Source organism: Sinohyriopsis cumingii, chromosome 3, assembly GCF_028554795.1.
Source record: "Sinohyriopsis cumingii isolate HCF-2022 chromosome 3, ASM2855479v2, whole genome shotgun sequence".
Classification (NCBI taxonomy): Eukaryota; Metazoa; Mollusca; class Bivalvia; order Unionida; family Unionidae; genus Sinohyriopsis; species Sinohyriopsis cumingii.
The window spans coordinates 66617376-66636869 of NC_142963.1; the positions used below are offsets into that span (position 1 = coordinate 66617376).

Consider the following 19494-nt stretch of genomic DNA (forward strand, 5'->3'; position numbering starts at 1 on the left):
TTTTGATGTTTTTCTCTTCACAACATATATATTGTCTTCAATCCCCCCCAGGAGATAAAAAGGGGAGATGGCAAATGCACTTGATGTAAGAATATATCTATCTGTTAGCATATATTTATGATGAACAGTATATACATGTTATTGTTTAGGTTTCTAAACACCGTGAACATAGGGATTCATGCCCTAGCAAAATACTAGCTGATTTTTGACAAAATTTTATAGAGATTTTAAGCTTTAATTAAATTGTATTGATTATAGCAGGAAATAAATGAATATATGCGACTCTAATATAGATGTACTCACACAACTTACTTTAAAATAGTCAGGAATATATGTTATTGCCCTGGGATGCTTATTTAATTTTGTCAATCCTTTCATAGTTTAAGTATCAGTGCTACCAGTACAAGGGTGGCTGTGTACAACGTACATACACTCCCGCAGGATTGGAGAGGGCTAAACCTAAATGCTGTGCAAGATTACAACACATTTGTCAGACTAATACGTCAGCCTCTACCAACACCGACTCCTGGGGCACAAGGGACACTTCTGACTGGACTTAGAAAATTGCAAGCTATATTTTCCTCTCAAGGTCGGCCAAATATCCCGCAGACTGCTGTTATAATAACCAATGTACTTCTAGATTTCTTGGAAGTTTTTGAAATCAACACTGTTGCAGATGATCTGAAAGCCAATATGGGTGTGAGTATTATTGTGATAAATATAGGATCTCAGGACAACAGGGATTTTGTAAACATTGCTTCGCCAAGTAACATTTATGGATCTACGAATACTCTACCAGATGCTGGAACTATAGGAAATGCAATATGTGCATGTAAGTATATAACTAAGATATGTTAATCAATTTCACGTGTGGAATCGTACCATTTATAATTTACTATGCAGCTCTCAGTGAATCAAGTAAACATCTGCATTAACATAATGTCTGATGGCTGAGGCATTTGCTGTATTAAAGATGTGCGATTGTAATTGTTGTTTCAACTGCTTTAAAATATAAAGAATAGATATAGAAGAGTTCTTTTCATCACATAACGTTTAAATCCTAACGTTAGATCATAAATAACACAGTATGGCTTGAAAAATATTAGCAATGCCACGTAGCAGCTAGGGTGTCACTTAATTGAAATCGTGTACAATAATATGGTTATAACATTCATTATCAATGCCGTGGAGTAACTATGTTATTAAGTCACATTAGAAAAACGAGAAACGTAGCAACATTTAAGAACTATGCAAAGCTTGTAACGCGTCATGATAAATAGCATCTCTAACTCATATTCATTTCACCTGGTATGCATGAACCTCTTTGAAAAATACTTAGTTGTATAAATTTGAAAAATACTTAGTTGTATAAATTTCATATTATCATCTGCATATTATGTTGTATTATACGTTTATTAGCAATGTCATTGCTTAGTGAAATCCCATGTATAATGATTTACGTTCTTATTCTGGACAAATGATCAAATTATTAAATGCCACTTTTATTATCTATTCCAAAACTTTAATTATACTTGTTTTACAAAACTTTAAAGCGATCATCAATATCTTATTTCATGGCCATTTTTATTTCAACTGCACTATCTAGCTAATAGTAAGACACAAGTCTGATGCCACCAGCAGCAGTGTTATCAGTGATGTTAATACATTACATTTAAGTTGATATAACATAATCAAAACGCCGTTGTTTCACATAAACCTTGTTAAATATCTGTTCTACTGGTTCATTGTCTTCTTTCTTTTCACATCACAGTTTCTTCTAGTCCTGTTACTCCTACAACACCACCAACCATCACGACCCCATCACCGACAGCTTGTAATGAAAACGTCGACATTTGCTTCGTTGTGGAGATATCCATTGATAAACTTGTCGTGCACATTGATCCATTGTCCGTTTTTGTGTCCAATGTGGCCAAAACGTAAGTTATTACAAATATATTTATTTGGTCAGATACTAAAGAAGAAGAAAAAACTGAATTAAATGACACAATATGTAGCATTCATGTAAAAATCAATCAGCAAAATATATGTATGGTGTTGGGACAAATAAATAAGTAAGTGATTCACAAGATTATGTATATTTTATTATTGCTTCAGCAGTGTTAGATATTTTACATCATCATTTGTTTAACATTCAAAAAGATTTATGTTGGTTTTATGGTAATCGCTATGTTTCACTCGACTTGGCTCTTACCTTGGCTTCTGTAAGTGTCCGTCCATTTGTAGTACATCACCACTTTAGATTAACTTTTTTTTAAAGATAAAATTAATTGTTAAAGATTTTTACATTCTAACTTAATATGGGCTCGACAAAGGGTAGTCTTTTCATTTAAACATGTTGTATCTTAGCTAAAACTGGTCCGATTTATTTCACATAGATTTCCTGTGTCCACGATGTTCGGTGTAGTAGATTCAGATCCTTCGGTGTTTTCATTAACTCCTTTTCCTCTCGAGCCGTTTAATGTCGTCAGTTCTCTGATCGACCTCGCACCTGGTGTGGTGGACAGGGACCTTCCAGTGGCCATTCGTGTTGGTAGAGAACTTCTGGTTGCACAGAAGAGGTCCTCTTCCAAAGCCATCATGGTTGTTATGACTGAAAACAGTCTTGTCGACTCTCCAGGCGTTTCAGCAGAAATTGCTTTGGCACAGCAAGCAAACATTAAACTGGTTTTTATCACATTCGGACAAAATGTACCAGCTGTATCATTGATACCAGCCAACCAAGTATTCGCTCCTGGAAATATTGGAACCTTCCCTGGTGTGAATGAAGTATCCTTAAAAATCTGCACTAGTAAGTTTGATCTTTATGGAATAGGAGAGTCATGCATAACTATGTCTTTAAAGACAATGATACCAATCTCGCAATTTGTTGTAAACAAAAGATTGTAACATCAATGTATATCATATCATTTCAATATTCTTCTTGCAGCAAACATAGTATAAGTTAAAATAAATAAATAAATAAATATTTTTGCCTTCATTATTCACACTATAACGATTTATTCATTTCGACAGACAATATATGGAAAATTCATACTAACTTATTTCTCTGCAACTTCATCCAGGTTGTATTTGTGGGTATTTATCAAAACATTGGATGGACTTTTGATGCATTGTTTCAGCCATTTTTTTATATTGCCAGTGGCATTTTCAAGGTGTGACAACACCCTTGCCGTTGTATTCGTCCTCGAACCCAGTGCTCCTTTACCGAACACACAAATTCTTACTACAGAAGCTTTTGTGAAGAATATCTTAAAAAGGTTAGCTATTTAGTTTATATATATATATATATATATATATATATATATATATATATGGCAATACATTTTGGATTTCTGTCACCATAACATCACTGCGGTATGAACCATCCAGGACACAATAGATCCAAGTGCATATGAGTTTAGTCAAGTTTTGTGGTTATTACAATTTTTTGTCAAATTTGCCGGCAATGAGTATAAAAGTTGCAACAATAGTCTTTATCTGCGTTTGTTTTTAAATGCGTTACTTAATTGCACCATGCATAAAAATTCCATAAGCTGGTACTCGCCAATAAAACAGTACATAAAGCACAAGAGTTTGCACTCGCTACTATAAAGGTGATGCTACCCTTTTTTGAGTTTTATAATTGTTTTTGTTTGGGTAGAATGCAAACCACTTGAATCGTGTCATTTTCTGTTACTGAGTTTCACTGATGAAATAGAACATAGTTTGTGGTATATGTTTGTAACGAAAACAGTAGCAATTTACTTGTGTTGAATCTGATATGCAATTCGTAGTTTGTTTACCCAGTTCTATTCATTACGTAAATGTTCCATAAATTTGAGTAAATGCCTTGTAATATTCTTGTATTATAAGCCATGTAGTAATACGAGATATTATGTTATTGTACTTTATCAACTAGACGTACCATGCAATTCTATACATTTTAGTTTTAAACTGCCATCAAAAGTGGGATCAGTGAATTCGATCAAATCAACCGATTTGAAGGATGTAATCGATCTCACTGCAATTGATTTTTCTGTAACTGGAGGTACAGTTCCCAGCTCAGACCTTCAACTAGCCATCCGAAAAATGAGGACCGTGATCAACGCTGCCACTCCAGCTGACACGAAGAAAGTTGGTGTAATAATGACTGATTTATCCTTTAATTCCAAAGATATTCGCCTACAGCTGAATTTAACTGCTCAAGAAAAAATATCTGTGGTGATTATTAGTGTGGATAGGACGGTTCCTTATGTTGGAATTTCTCAAAAACAGATAATTGAAATTTCAAGTTTCGTCGAATTGCCAAGTATTCAAAGCTTGGAGCAAACTATCTGCACAGGTAAATATTAATTCCTTTTTCCAGAAAAAGTACCTTAAGCATTCGATATATATATATATATATATATATATATATATATATATATATATATATATATATATATATAAGAAATAGCAGCTTATTATATGCATTTAGCTGCTATCCTTTAATAGTTAAAACACATAATAATCATGGTCACTCTGATGAGCAAGCTGGTATCTAATCAGTTTTAACTTTTGCTAAAAAAGGATGGGACGATGGGTCCTTTTGATACTTTTTTTAGTAGGTGGTATAGTTTAATCAGCATTAGACGTATAAAAGCCCACAGTATTGTATAAAAAGTATGCAATCAAACCTTCAATTTTTGTGAACACTTGACAGTATAAGAATATTACCCTGCAAAAAAATCACCTAAGTCATTCAATCTATTACATCATTATGCATTTACTTGTAATTTAGTTAAGATAAGTAGAACTCCAAGTAAAAATATAGTCATACTTTGAAGTAATATAAATAATTTATTAGAGCATGATTGTTTTTCAACGTCTTCACAAGTAGTTGTCAAACTGACCACTGATTGAAAAGAAAGGAGTTCAGATTATACCCATACTTAACATTTTGCCTGAATAAAATAAAGATGTTAATATTGTTTTAAGGAGCAATTGGGCAAGCTAAACAAAATTGTTAGATAAAGACAATAGTTTACAGATATACACCATTTCATATTTCTATTATTATTAATAATATTATTATTATTATTTAAGTTACAGAATCGTTAATCCATCACTTACTTTTGAAGAATTGTGTATTTCTAGTACGATTCTTTATAGTTAGTTGAAAATGTGATCGACTACAAAGCCATTTCAGCTTTATAGAAGATCTATTGTCTTCAACAAAACAATAAAGAAAACTCTGCATCATAATATTTTATCAAAAATGTGATTTTTTTTATAACCATATGGAAAATGTTAGTCATGATGACTAAGCAAAGTTTCAAGAATTTTATTAGGTCATGGTCGTCATAATTTCTTTATACTCTTAACAGTGATTTATATTAAATGGGATGAATCAGTGCTGGTGTTCCTTACTGCCACAATATGAGATGTTATGCCATCTCTAGCTTGTTGGAATCTGCAGATTGTTACAGACACACTTCACTTACAAGGATCTATATCATTGGTCAAATTCGAGCTTGTGGGCAAAGTTGTCAAAAATTCAGAGGATGGAGCTGATTTTACTGATTGTATAAAAGTTAGGTTTCTCCTGTTTAATCATTTGATGTCAGCATTGTGGTTTCTGATTGGTCAGAAAGATATGGAATTACTTCCATGTCGAATATTATAACGGGATAGGAGTGCAATACGTACCCATGGACACGTTCATCTTTTGATCATGAAATGGTACTAGATCTTGCATTATGTAAGGGGTTTCTGAAGATTAAGCTATTATGAAAGAAGTTTCCTTCTGGATAAACCTTGTTTTGATCAATTTCAGAGAGCGGGTAAAACATTTTCTGCTTGTGTTTTTGTCAGGAAAACATTGTCATTTCTATAACCTCCTCCACATATCCAAATGCAGTATTTTTCTTGCACATTCACAATCCTTTCACCATCATCTGGTTTGTACATCAAGACAAGTTTATATTTGAGTTTAACTGTCAGCTAGTCATAAAGAAAATCGCAAAAGTAAAGTTTGTTGTGGTTGTTAAAGCAAGTCTTATTTTCAGTCTTTGGTGCTCGATTAATTATCACCAAGCCTAGTAACGTTGGGAATTCCCCTCTTGCATCAGCTGTCTGTGGATAGCAATCTGTCCAATATCAGTAAATTGTCTTTGCCCTTTACATGTGTAATGAGTTAAGGAGAGCTTTATGATATGAAATACGGAATCCTGCATTTAATTATGATTCTACTAATTAACTGCATTATATTTTGAACAGCACAAGTTGGAAATCCCGTGGGCGGTATACATCTCTATTTCTCTCTCTCCGTCTTTCTCTGTCTCTCTCTCCTAGAAATTTTGTTTCTCAAAGCTTCTTGCCATTCAGTGACTCGTGCTTGTAATCATTATTTTAATTTTCTTTAAATTATTCCCTTATTCTCTTATATTTCACTTTTATACGTCTATAAAGGAAGATAGATTGCAGAGAGATATATTTTAAAAAGGCAAATACCTTAGGATCATATGAAAGATATTTGTAAAGTAGGTACATAGTTCCGCAAGTAGAACGGTGCTGATGAAATGAGATTACTCTGTTACAAACGCTTCAGTAGATCTCTTAAAATGAAATGTCATATTCTAGACCAGGTCTTCAAAAACATATATGCGCAAACATTAAAAATTAATGTCTCTATAGTATTTTGAAACAGATAAAACCTGATCGAGGTTTCTGTACATTTCTACTTTTTATATCAGAGTGCGAGCCCGGGACACAGTTGTACAGAACCATGAACGGAGACTGTCGCCGATACGTGATCACCTATTGTGATGGCCGGGAAGAAATAAAGACTTGTGACTTCGGATTGTACTTTGATGAATCCAGAATGTCATGTCGCTTGGCAAAGGATGCACACTGCCATTATGGTAAGATGTCACCTCACACACAATACCGCGTCATAAAGCGTGCCAAGTTTAAAGATCATCAGAAGCAATATGTTAAATGCAAGAGTTGTACGGTGTTCAACGTGCTACTCATGGTATATTAAAGTATCTTTAAAGGAGAGAGTTGTGCAGTGTTCAAAGTGCTACTGATAATATATTAAGGTATCGTCAAAGGCGAGAGTTGTACTGTGTTCAAAATGCTACTGATAGTGTATTAGGGTATTGTTCAAGGTGAGAGTTGTATGGTGTTAAAAGTGTTACTGATAGTATATTAAGGTATTGTTCAAGGTGATAGTTGTACGGTGTTAAAAGTGCTACTGATAGTATAGTAAGGTATTGTTGAAAGTGAGAGTTGTGCGGTGTTCAAAGTGCTACTGATAGTATATTAAGGTATCGTTCAAGGCAAGGGTTGTACAGTGTTCAAAGTGCTACTGATAGTATGTTAAGGTATCGTTCAAGGTGAGAGTTGTGCGGTGTTCAAAGTGCTACTGATAGTATATTAAGGTATCGTTCAAGGCAAGGGTTGTACAGTGTTCAAAGTGCTACTGATAGTATGTTAAGGTATCGTTCAAGGTGAGAGTTGTGCGGTGTTCAAAGTGCTACTGATAGTATATTAAGGTATCGTTCAAGGCAAGGGTTGTACAGTGTTCAAAGTGTTACTGATAGTATATTAAGGTATTGTTCAAGGTGAGAGTTGTACGGTGTTCAAAATGCTACTGATAGTATATTAAGGTATCGTTCAAGGTGAGAGTTGTACGGTGTTCAAAGTGTTACTGATATTATATTAAGGTATTGTTCAGGGTGAGAGTTGTACGATGTTCAAAATGCTACTGATAGTGTATTAGGGTATTGTTAAAGGAGAGAGTTGTACAGTGTTAAAAGTGCTACTGATAGTATATTAAGGTATTGTTCAAGGTGAGAGTTGTACGGTGTTCAAAAGTGCTACCGATAGTATATTAAGGTATTGTTCAAGGTGAGAGTTGTACCATGTTCAAAGTGCTACTGATAGTATATTAAGGTATTGTTCAGGCAAGAGTTTTACGGTGTTCAAAGTGCTACTGATAGTATAAGGTATCGTTAAAGGTGAGAGTTGTACTGTGTTCAAAGTCCTACTGATAGTATATTAATGTATCATCAGAGGCAAGATCTGTATGATGTTCAAAGTGCTGTTGATAGTATATTAAGGTATCATTTTGTCAGAAGTTGCCTGCCAAATTTAAATGTATGAATAGTTCTTTTAAACTGACCGCTTACAATATTTTTCTCACTATCAAACATTAGAGTTGCAAACTAATCCAAAATTTTAAGACGGTGGCAATATGTTCAATCAGGAAAATATGTTAAATCAGCAAAGTTTAATTTTAATAGGTCTCTCCTGCTATTTTAAACAGATCTGGTGTTGCTTTCTTAAAACACATTTCTTGGTCATATGCACAGTTTCTTAGTTTATGTTTATTATTTCATTATCGTACAGAGCCTTCTCAGCACATATCATTTTGAAGAGCTTTATAGAATATGTAGAGAATGCTCTGTTTGATTTACAAGATAGAAAGTAGAACAATCTGGGAGTTCTAGAGAAGTATTTCTATTTTCATAATAACACAATCAGTGAGAATACAAAACACTAAATCAAACTTTGCCATTTACTAGAGATGTTAAACTAGGATGTATTACTTTGCCCAAAATTTAAAAAACTATTCCCAGCAAACACATCATAAATAATAGCACAATGCAACACAAGTTTAACATGAAAGCACCGTTGTTGGTATTAATATATCGTGCCTATTTATTTACGAGGTTGGATGGAAGTTACGTGTGCTCAGAGATAGTTGTATCTAAATGTATTTCAAAGGAATAAAAGTGTTAATGTCTTGATTTTAAACATGCATACAGATATACTCCAGTTTCTCAGAAAAGATACAGAGTTGCGTATTAATTCAATGATGATAACATTTAAATAGTCAACATCAGCCCAGATATGAATATGTTTAATACAATGCAAAGAAGGAATAAATTATGTATGATGTTGCTAAATACACAAATTTGGATTCAGTTAAATTTACAGTACAAACTGAAGACCTAGTTAATTATACAAGTTCAGTCAATGATTCAGCAAAAACAGGGATGGGATTTATGGAAAATAGACATTTACAATAACATCTAGCAACTTAGTACGATGTAAATTGCTGAAAATTGGAGTGCCTGTTTTAGACGTCCTTCCTGTTGCCTTGTTGATAACACCTAAGGAATATTTTTTATCATCCAAAAATTATCACATAAAAATGTTTTCATTTAATTTTAAATGAAGAAAACAGAATATTATACAAGACATCATGACAATGGTTATGTCAATCGAGCTGCTTCAATAAAAGTCTATACAGCAGCAACATATAAAGAAAAAAAAAAAGCAACAGAAACTGATATGGCAGAACGCTTAACAGAACAATGTATTGAACATTACATTAGCAAGCGAGAGAATAAATTCTACACAACGATCTGTGTTAGTCAAATGGATGACTAGTGACAAGCATATGTAGTTAATATGTTTGATTTTTATAACTGATCCAGAGATTTTTCTTTCTATCAACGGCTCGCATTGCAACTAGTTTGGTCATCGGTGCAACGCAACATTAGGCCCACAGAAACATTTGGTGTACCAGTGAACAATGCCAGGACAACACTGCCGAGTCCATTTCCATAATATTTTGTGTGAACGGGTTTTCTGGCATTGACAATACGAATGGGCTTTGCACGTACAAGTGAAATGTAGCATCCCACGAATGTCATTTCATAAAATAACAGATCGACTTTTAACATAAAGTTGTATTGTCAGAGTCTCCCTGTGCAGGTCTGTTTCCACCGTCCTAGTCTAAATTTAAGCATCAAATGGGGATTGTTGCATGGAAGAGATCACCCAGGGTTGCCTTTGCAGAGAACCCAAACAATATGTAAGCCTGTGTGGTCTTGCTTCCATCGGCAAAACATGAACGGTAACTGCAACTGATTGTGTCACATGTGGGATTGACCTGATTCGTTGAGGTGATCCTAACAATGCCCAGCATGATATTGCATCCCATGCGTAACATTTGTTTCACGTTAGGAATCTCAATCGCTTCATGCCAATCAAGAACAGTTCTCGTTGACGACTGTGCAGTTATCAACCTCATACTGTCAAGATTCAATCGAGTTGTATGGGGGCTTGTGTTCGCATATGAACATTTTTAAATCTTTGACAGGGTCGCGAACAGGATTTGTGGTTACTGGGAAAAATTCTCCAGTAGACCCAACCAATGAGTTACATATGGTCACGGAAGTGGGCCCCCAATCCTTTGTGAGCCCCCTGAAATTTTGTCCTAGTTTTCCTACCCTTTTCGTGGCCCTGGTATTGTGGATCACCAAAGAAATCCTTGGGGAGATTTGGTAATTTACTGAGTCAATTTAGTACACACCTGTGGGAAAATCAGAATTGACGAGAACATGTGCAAGCTTTTTCGTGACAATGCCCCAAAATGGCATTAGTTGTATGTTTTACCAACTATGACAAACGGTCAACAATGCTAGAGAGATCTCAATTGTGCTGAGAATTCTGGTTTCATTGACAAGACTGTCATCATCAAGGTGATGCTCGGGGTTGTATTTGTAATGACACACTGCATGGCAGAGTACTGGAAGAGCCTTATAACTCATCCCTGTTGATGTCTATCTCATCTTCCTACAACAACACGCAAATCATCTTCACCGCCATGGTGTGTTTGGTGAGCAAGTGTTGACATATTTTTGTAGGTCATTAGCCCATCTAGATTTCAACCAGTTGACTCTTGTCTCAACATTACCAGCTTTATAAATAGATTACAGTAGGATGAATTGTGTGAATCGGCTGAGACACTGATTTCATAAATGGCAACATTTGTCTTGTGAAAAGTAATTATGTACAGAAATATCTGCTGGCATTGTCCCTTTAGCATGACAATTTAATGTATCAATACAGCTTCAGTCATGAGAATGCCTGTGACCTACTTTGACATTGCCTGACTAGTTGCATTGTCACATAAATTACGACATTCTGTCTCTTAACTTCTCAGAGACCTCCCTCATAAAGATATGTGATGATCTGCTGAAAGAGAATCCTCTACCACATAAAAATAATTCCTAAACTACAGAAAGTGTAAATGTTGTTGTTGTTGTTGTAGGGTTTAACGCCAGTTTTCAGCACATGATAGGCTATAGAAAGTGGCCAGTATTAATGGTGGCGGAAGAATGTGGGAAAACCCTGGAAAGAACCACTGACCCATGAGAAGCTATTGGCAAGGTTTCTCACATACACACATTGGCCGAATCGGTGTGTGTGTGTGTGTGCATGTGTGTGATTTGGATTTTTAACGTAGCTTTATCAATTTTTCAGTCATATCACTACGATGTCTGGAGTGTGACAGTTTATAGTGATATCTAGCACTGGGGCATCATGCTGCAGACATGTAGCATGATGTCCTACCCAATCACATTATCCTGACACCAGGCCAACCAGCCCTAATAATAACCTCTTAATGCTGAGCGCCAAGTGAGGCAGCTGTTAGTACCATTTTTGTAAGTCTTTGGTATGACTTGGCCGGGGATCGAACCCACGACCTCCCGCATCTGAGGCGGATGCTCTAACCACTAGGCCACCGAAGCGGTGGCCAAATCGGAGACTCAAACCCATGCAGACAGAGGTGAGATGGCAATGATCCATAATGGAGAGCGCTTTAGACCACTCGGCCACTCGGGGCCCCCGAAAGTGTAAATGCAAACACCATTAAGAAAATGAGGGTTAAGTATAAAGCTCCATTGTAGGTATCAAGCTTACATCAAGTGTCTCTGTCAAAAAGTGTGTGTGTGTGTGATTTGGATTTTTAATATAGCTTTAACAATTTTTCAGTCATATTGCTATGATGTCTGCAGTGTGACAGTTTATAGTGATATCTAGCACTGGGGCATCATGCCAAAGACATGTAGCACAATGTCCCACCCAGTTACATTATCCTGACACCAGGTCGACCAGTCCTAACACTAACCTTTTTATTCCTGAGCACCGAGCAAGGGTGTCAAAAAGAAAAATTATTTGTAAGATGCTCTAGACTGACAGCAATCATTTGCCATCTAATTATGATATATAGCTAACTAAGTTTCATTAAAATATCTGTGGTTCAGAAGTTATTCTATGGAATATGATTCAAGTCACAGAATTACAGTTTCTATTGCCATAACGTTAACCTCAAGGAAGGATGCATGGCTATAGTATGTGACACATTATCTATCCATGATATATACTTGGGTAAAGGTTTAATTAAATCATTCTAACCACTGCAGAAGTACAATCCAGTCAAGTAATTATTATTAAAGAGATATCACCAATGTAATATGTGCAGTGATGATAACACCAACACTAGCAGCAGAATCAGAAGAGTTAACCAGCACTTGTTGTTATAGAACAGCTTTAGCATTAATACATTTTGCAATAACTTTCTTCCATTACCACAATTGTTTGGGGTGTGGTTGTTCTTGATGTAATTATCATTATTTTTAACAACATTGTTCTAATATTATCATATCATTGTTCAGATCCATGTATGGCGTACACATATGATCATGGGATCATGGCTCTGCCAGGTTCTTGTAATGGCTACATGAAGTGTTTCTCCAACTATACCAAGTACGTCCAATGCTGTTACAACAAGAACATGCGCTACATTAGTGGAATTGGCTGTGTGATTGACAGCAGCTGCACTGAACCATGCCCACCAGTATACCCAGATGTGACAACACAGCTGCAGCGTAAGCATTGTTAGCTAGCAAACCTCAAGAGCGGACAGAGGAGATCAGAGAAGATTTTTCAGTGTACATGAAATCAATGAAACAAAACAAATTTGATATCAACCTCTGCATGAATTTTGGCAAGCAACCAATAAAGTTTTTCAAAATTTTTAATAAATATCGTATTAAATGTGCACCCATTACAATTCTGTCTATAATAGGAAATATGTTGTATACGCTTTTTTACGTTGGTAAAATCCAACTAGTATGTAACATTGCAACACTTGAACCACACTTTGATGCTTTAGATATTGCCTGTATATAAATCTGTGACATCATACTGTGGTATATTTGCTTGTATCCTCTCTGTGACATCATGCTGTGGTATATAATGTAATGTTAAGAATATGAAATGGTATGTAACACTTTAAACCATTTCAAAGTGTCATATTTGGCTGTCATTAATCTAGAACAGTGAATAGATTTAAGTCTTTGAAATGGTTATAAAAAAACTGCATATATTTTGTGTGATGTGGAGTCGACATTGAATAAAACTCTATGCTTTTAAAAGTCATTTGTGTGAACATAAATTACTAAATGTGTCCTGAAGTATAAGCATATCTGATAAAACGTTGTTGTTGTTGTGGGGTTTAACGCCATTATTCAGCACATGATAGGCTATGTATGGTGGCCAGTATTAATGGTGGAGGAAGAACACGGGAAAACTCCTGGAAGAACCACCAACCCACGAGAAGCTACTGGCAAGCTTTCTCACATACCCACATTGGCTGAATCCTAGACTTGAACCCATGCAGACAGAGGTGAGATGGCAGTGATCCCTAACGAAGAGCGCTTCAGACCAATTGGCCACTCGGGGGCCCCGATAAAACATGTATTGATCTGCTAGTATCTATTTCTGAGTCATCTTTGGTAGTTATATTATACCATTCACTTTATTAATTTTAGGGTGACACAATTTTGAATTACTTTTCATATTATTACAGGATTGATAAATTCATGATGTTTGAAAATAAATTACTGTAGATTTTAAAACTTCATGACTTATAAATCATGTCAAATATAAGACTCGGTTATAATAAAGAGCTCTAAAATAATTACCAGTCTCAAGTAATAAATAACAAAACTATATTTTAGCTACTGTTTACAAACACTGTCAAGCACACAAGTAGGTGCATCAGTACATAAGTAGTTCCTTTCTGGTGTTATGAACTGATAACTTCTTGTTTTCTGTGTCGCAAAATATGTTCTTAAGCAGTGTAAATGATTGTTACAATGGTTTTTGAAATTGTTGATATTAATATTTATGTTATTACACAAGCAGTTTAAGCATTGCTGGTAGATTACAGATGACCTTCAGAATGAACTGTTACGTAGATAAATATTTACTTCCAAGTCCTTGTATATATATTTTTTTCTTTTGTAATTTTTACACTTGTTTATGTCTTAAAAGAATAAACTAACTATTGCAGGGGCCCAGTGTTTTAAAAGACCTGTAACAAATGAACTGAATAAATATGATGAAATTGTGAATATAGTTACCATGGAAACCACAAGAAAAACATGTCCAGGCATTCAAATATATCAGCCCAGGATCTGCAGTTGTGAAAATAGTACCACTTCCACACAAACTAAAGGTAAGCTTTGAGATGAGATTCATAATTTATAGGTACTTCAACAAATGGTTATATAATCTTAGCAGTTTTCCTAAATAGGGTGTAACAAAATATTGCATATCACCAACATTTAAGCATTCCCAAGATGGTGATTATAAACAGGTTGGATTGTGTTTAAAAATTGTCACCTGCATTGCTTATGTACATTGTAATTTGATCAAAACTTTAACTACAGTTGATGAAATGTTTAATCTTTGACAGTTTGAAATAATTAATGTGGTAACTAGAATACTGTCATTGCTAATATTTAAGTGCTAATTATGGAATACAAACTCAGTCTTCACATTTCTTACCATTGTTTAATATTTTTCATCCTTCAGACTGTAAGCCTCTCATTGACTGGAATTTCAACAGTGGGGCACCAGTGTTCAATCCTGGAGAACTTGAAATCAAAAATGTCAAATTTGCCAATGGTTTTGCTGAGTTTGTTGGCAACAGTTACATAAAGATAAAGAGCCTTTCAAGTGTGGACTTTGTGAACACCATTGTCATAGATCTCTCCTTCAAATCTGTCTCTGGTGGAGGCCTTGTAGATCTGGTTCTGCTATCAAATTGCCTTGGTGGAAGTGTTGATGATTCCAGTGTATCTATAAAATTATCACCATTTTCTAAAAACCTTACTATGAAGGTTGCTGGAAAGAGGCATGTTGAGTCATTGCAGTTTTCATTTCAGGTATATTTTGAACAATACACATTACTCTCTCATTATAACCATAGGAGGCGTAGAATATACTGCCTTAGAGTGAGACCACTTTATAATGAAGTACATGATACATATAATTTTACTACCAATTAATGAAATGAAACCCATGATGATACTCACCTTATAACAGGAACAATCATATAATGAACAGCCTCTATACTGAGGCAGAGCTCTACTCATGGTCTCAGACACCCATTTTGATGTCTTTGCATCGCACATAATTCATTTAGAAGCTTATTAAACTTAACTTTGATTAAAAATTCCCTTAAGAATTAGTTTTGCAGTTTTTACCAAAATACCCATAAGACACTAATATAATCTCGTAACCTTTCCTATCTCCTGCATCATGCACTGAGATAGATACTTTTAGTTCAGGCTTTTAATTGACATCTACTTGGCTTTTGTGTCTCAATATCAAATTTTTTATGTCAAATGTAACCATTAATTTAAGTCAGCCCATACACTTTTTGTGTAATCAATATTTGTGATAAATTGGAAATGAGATGAAAGAATTTTGCAACTACCTGAGCATTTGATGATCTCGATGATAAACCTAAGTGTAGGTAGATATATGGCTATGGATCAGTTTGAAAATTTTCCATATTTATATATAAAACACTGTTACAGTCTGATAATTTTCACTACTGTATAAACTGACTTGTATGTCAAGTCCAACTGCAAACTGCACAGACCCAGATCTGCAATCACATAATGCACCAGCAGATCAGGGTGTGTGTAGTTTGTAAGGAGTAATTAGTAGAACAACAAAGACCCTTATCTGCAACTATAATATGCTATGGCAGATCAGGATCTTTGTTGTTTGCAGTTTTCCTCAACATATAAGTGAGTATATATAGTATATTGTATTGGAATAATGTGACAACTTTCTTTTTTCATTCAACAATTAAGGATGAAATAGATAAAATACCTTATTTGAGTCAAACAACTGACTCTATCATCCACTATTTCTGCATCATCTTGATGCAGTCTTGGTAGTCCAAATCTCATGTTCAATCAATGGAGAGACTGACAGTTCATGTTGAACATAGTAATTATTACGAATGTGGCAAATTTAGGACAAAAAGTTAAACATAAGGAATGAATTGTTATAAAACTTTGCCTAAAGGTATTATTTAGGTGATTTGATTTGTTCTGGTGTATTAATCAAATATCATGCAAACTAATTTATGATATAACAAAGGCATATAGCACAACCAGAATGCCATCATTAAAATTATTATCGTTCTTTTGATAAAAAGATATAATGTCCGTTGTAAATATTTTGCAGGATTTGGTCTGGACAAAAGTATCAATTATATATGATGGGATGAATTTAATTGGCTTCATGAAAGATGAAAAGATGTTAAGGGGTGAGGAAAAAGGACGATCATGGCTTTCAGGTAAGACTTAAGGGGATGGAATGGAGTCGGTGTGCTCAAACTGAGTGAAGCAGACAATGTGTGTACTGTAATGTAATTTTATGTGCATTTCAAATTCAAACCTATCTTGTTATTTACACATGATTGCATACCTTTATTGTTTTTTCTGTTTTGTTGTACAAACAGTTATAGGGAACAAGTTTATCAAAATTTGTAGTTTTAACATTAAAAAAGTTATGTACAAAAGTTAAAGCCACAAAATAAATTGTGATTTGTATACCCTTTTGATAAAGCTACATGCAGTTATGTTATGACCGTGTCTGTTGCCAATTTCTTTTCTGCATAATGAGACAAGTTGTCCAGCCTCTACACAGTGTTACCAGACATTGTAGATGACTTGTACTTGGGGTCAGTAAGAACCGTATTAGTATAGGTCAAGGTCATTGTGACTGAAAGAAGAAAAACTGTTTCTGTACTGCAGCTCATGTTGACCATCAAAAGTTACCATGGTGGATAAATTGCATTTGAGATAAGGAAGAACCCTATCAATTTTGGGATCAAAGATCAATGTTACTGATTAGAAAGAACAAAAAAAAATCTGCACAATAACTAAACACAAAAGTAATTATACTTTGTCGATGCATTCCACTTCAGATAAAAAAGAAGCCTGTTGATTTGACAGTCAAAAGATCAATGATTGAGGTTGCCATGATGGAAAGAAAAATGGTTTATGCACAATAACTCTAGTTCTACAGTGCATACCTAAAACAAATTTTGTGGATGATTTGTACTATGGGTAATTGTTGTTGTTGTTGTAGGGTGTAATGCCATTTTTCAGCACAAGATAGGCTTTACATGGCAGCTAGTATAAATGGAGGAAGAACCCAGGAAAACCAAGGAAAAAACCACCGGCCCACAAGAAGCTACTGGCAAGCTTTCTCATGTACCCACATGACCAAGCTGGCACTTGAACCCATGCAGACAGAGGTGAGATGAAAGTGGTCCATAACGGTGAGCGCTTTAGACCTGTCAGCCACTTGGGCCCCGTACTTGGAGTAAGGAATGAGCCAATCACTATCAGTGTCAATGTGTCAAAGATCAAGGTGATTGTGAATGAAAGACTGGTTTCTGCACACAATTTTCAGTTACCGACCATGTACCTTCACAAACTTTTTGACTTGGATGTTGATTTTGGTGTCAAGGGTCAATGTTACTGTGACTGAAAGAAGAAAACTGGTTTTTGCATAATAACTTAAGTTTTGGACCAAAGCTAAATGTATAGAAATGACCTCTTGATTTTGGCATCAAAAGATCAAAGTCATTGTGGCTCAAGAAAAAATTAGTTTTGTAAAACAGCTTTTGTTTTTCAAGTTTTTCATTGTTTGTGAATGTTTGCACTCAAGGTGTTAAAAGAAACCTACAGACTCTGGGATTTAAACAATAGAGGTGACATCATTGCAACTTGCTGGTCATTAATCTCCACACAGAACCATGCCCTACTAGTGCCTCCACAAATAACTTTTGAACTGCAGGTGGGCATATGGTGCATTGTTGATTCTAGTTTTGTTATAGATTGATGTCATACGAAAGTTAGAGGGTGTAAAGAGGGTACAAAAATTTACAATTTGGAATTGGTGTATATTGCAATATGCAACTCATACGAGTTATTGTCAGAGAATGTATTCTGTTGTTTCATTGTATAAATGCACATCATGCATATATTATCCGGTTTCTCAATTAGTTTAATACAAATAATAAAAACATGAATTATTCTCAGATTACACATGAACTTAATAGGGAAAGAAGCTGTCTATAACTTAAACATATTTATGTCCCAGATAGGTATCCTTTATTTTATAAAAAGACTTTGTATAAAACCTTCAAAAAAATGTGAAATTTTTACAATTTTCAATATAACACCCAAAAGAAGCGAGTTTTATCATTTTCTAATTGAAGAGTATTGACAAAAATTTAGGATTTTTATTATTCTTTAAAGAAATGTAAGAGTAATCTTTTATTAATGTAAAATGCAAAAATAAATCAGATAAATTAGTTTACATTGGACAAACATCTTTGTTAAACTCTCATTTATTTTGTTCCCAAATAATTCATTCATCACTACTGGTTTATCATTGTGTTGTGCAAGACCGCTAATTGTACAACGTCTCCTTCAGGTGACATAATTCAACGAGCAGATGGAATTGTCATTGGAGCAGGGTGTGGTCTGGGTGGCTATGAAGGTTACATTGATAATGTAAGTAGAGTCCAGTGACTATTTACCAATTCCAGGTCTGAATAATTACAAGTATATAATATCTTGATTCAACTGGGAGATTATTCTGTGGCACAACTCCTTTAGGTCAAGGGGATGACATGGTACAAGTATTGATGTCAGTTAGTAATTATTACAGATTTTATTAATTCTAAACTAAGTATGTGTAATAAGCATTAATGTGTATAATTCAAACTGTTATTCAGGTCTTCTATAGAACAGTTGAAATTTAATGAAGCAATACAAATGAAATATTTACACTAGTATTTCTTAACAAAACGTTTTCAATTATTCTGCTTTTGTATGAGTAGAATAAGTTTTAACCTGGTTTCCATCATATTTATGGCAGACTGATGGATGGACTGTGCTGTTTATGAACCTAGAATTGCTTTAATCCTATAATAAATGCATTTTTTCTGTCTTGTTTTGCAGGTGAAGATCTACAACTGTTTACCTCCTAATGATCTGGAGCACAAAACTACAGATTGACAACTTGTATTCATAAAATTAAAACATCCTTTCCTTATAACTTTTGTTTTATTTTAAAATATCTGAAGACATGAGAATTTGATTTGCAACTTCGGATTACTTTTTACTATTCTCAGAGGCTGTATTGCATCATTTCAAAATTCAAGCTGGAAGGTGATTTAACTCTAATTTAAAAAAATGTCATAAAGCTTAAAAGATAACAAAACAGTAACTATCCAATCTAAACCTTGTGTCATAAGCTTGAATA

The 19494-nt window shown here is 34.6% G+C and overlaps 1 protein-coding gene across 1 annotated transcript in view; it reads left to right on the forward strand.

The window, feature by feature from the left end:
* LOC149803014 (uncharacterized) overlaps positions 1-19287 on the forward strand; it is a 36826-nt gene extending 17539 nt beyond the window's left edge. Inside the window, exons 15-27 of the mRNA XM_089952568.1 lie at positions 381-832; positions 1772-1937; positions 2397-2809; positions 3161-3278; positions 3948-4342; positions 6259-6282; positions 6735-6902; positions 12519-12731; positions 14201-14365; positions 14725-15077; positions 16396-16507; positions 18661-18740; positions 19191-19287. Coding sequence (XP_089808694.1) covers positions 381-832; positions 1772-1937; positions 2397-2809; positions 3161-3278; positions 3948-4342; positions 6259-6282; positions 6735-6902; positions 12519-12731; positions 14201-14365; positions 14725-15077; positions 16396-16507; positions 18661-18740; positions 19191-19247 — 2716 coding nt within the window. The 3' untranslated portion in view covers positions 19248-19287. The remainder of the gene's footprint in view (positions 1-380; positions 833-1771; positions 1938-2396; positions 2810-3160; positions 3279-3947; positions 4343-6258; positions 6283-6734; positions 6903-12518; positions 12732-14200; positions 14366-14724; positions 15078-16395; positions 16508-18660; positions 18741-19190) is intronic.
* Positions 19288-19494: the final 207 nt, after the last annotated feature.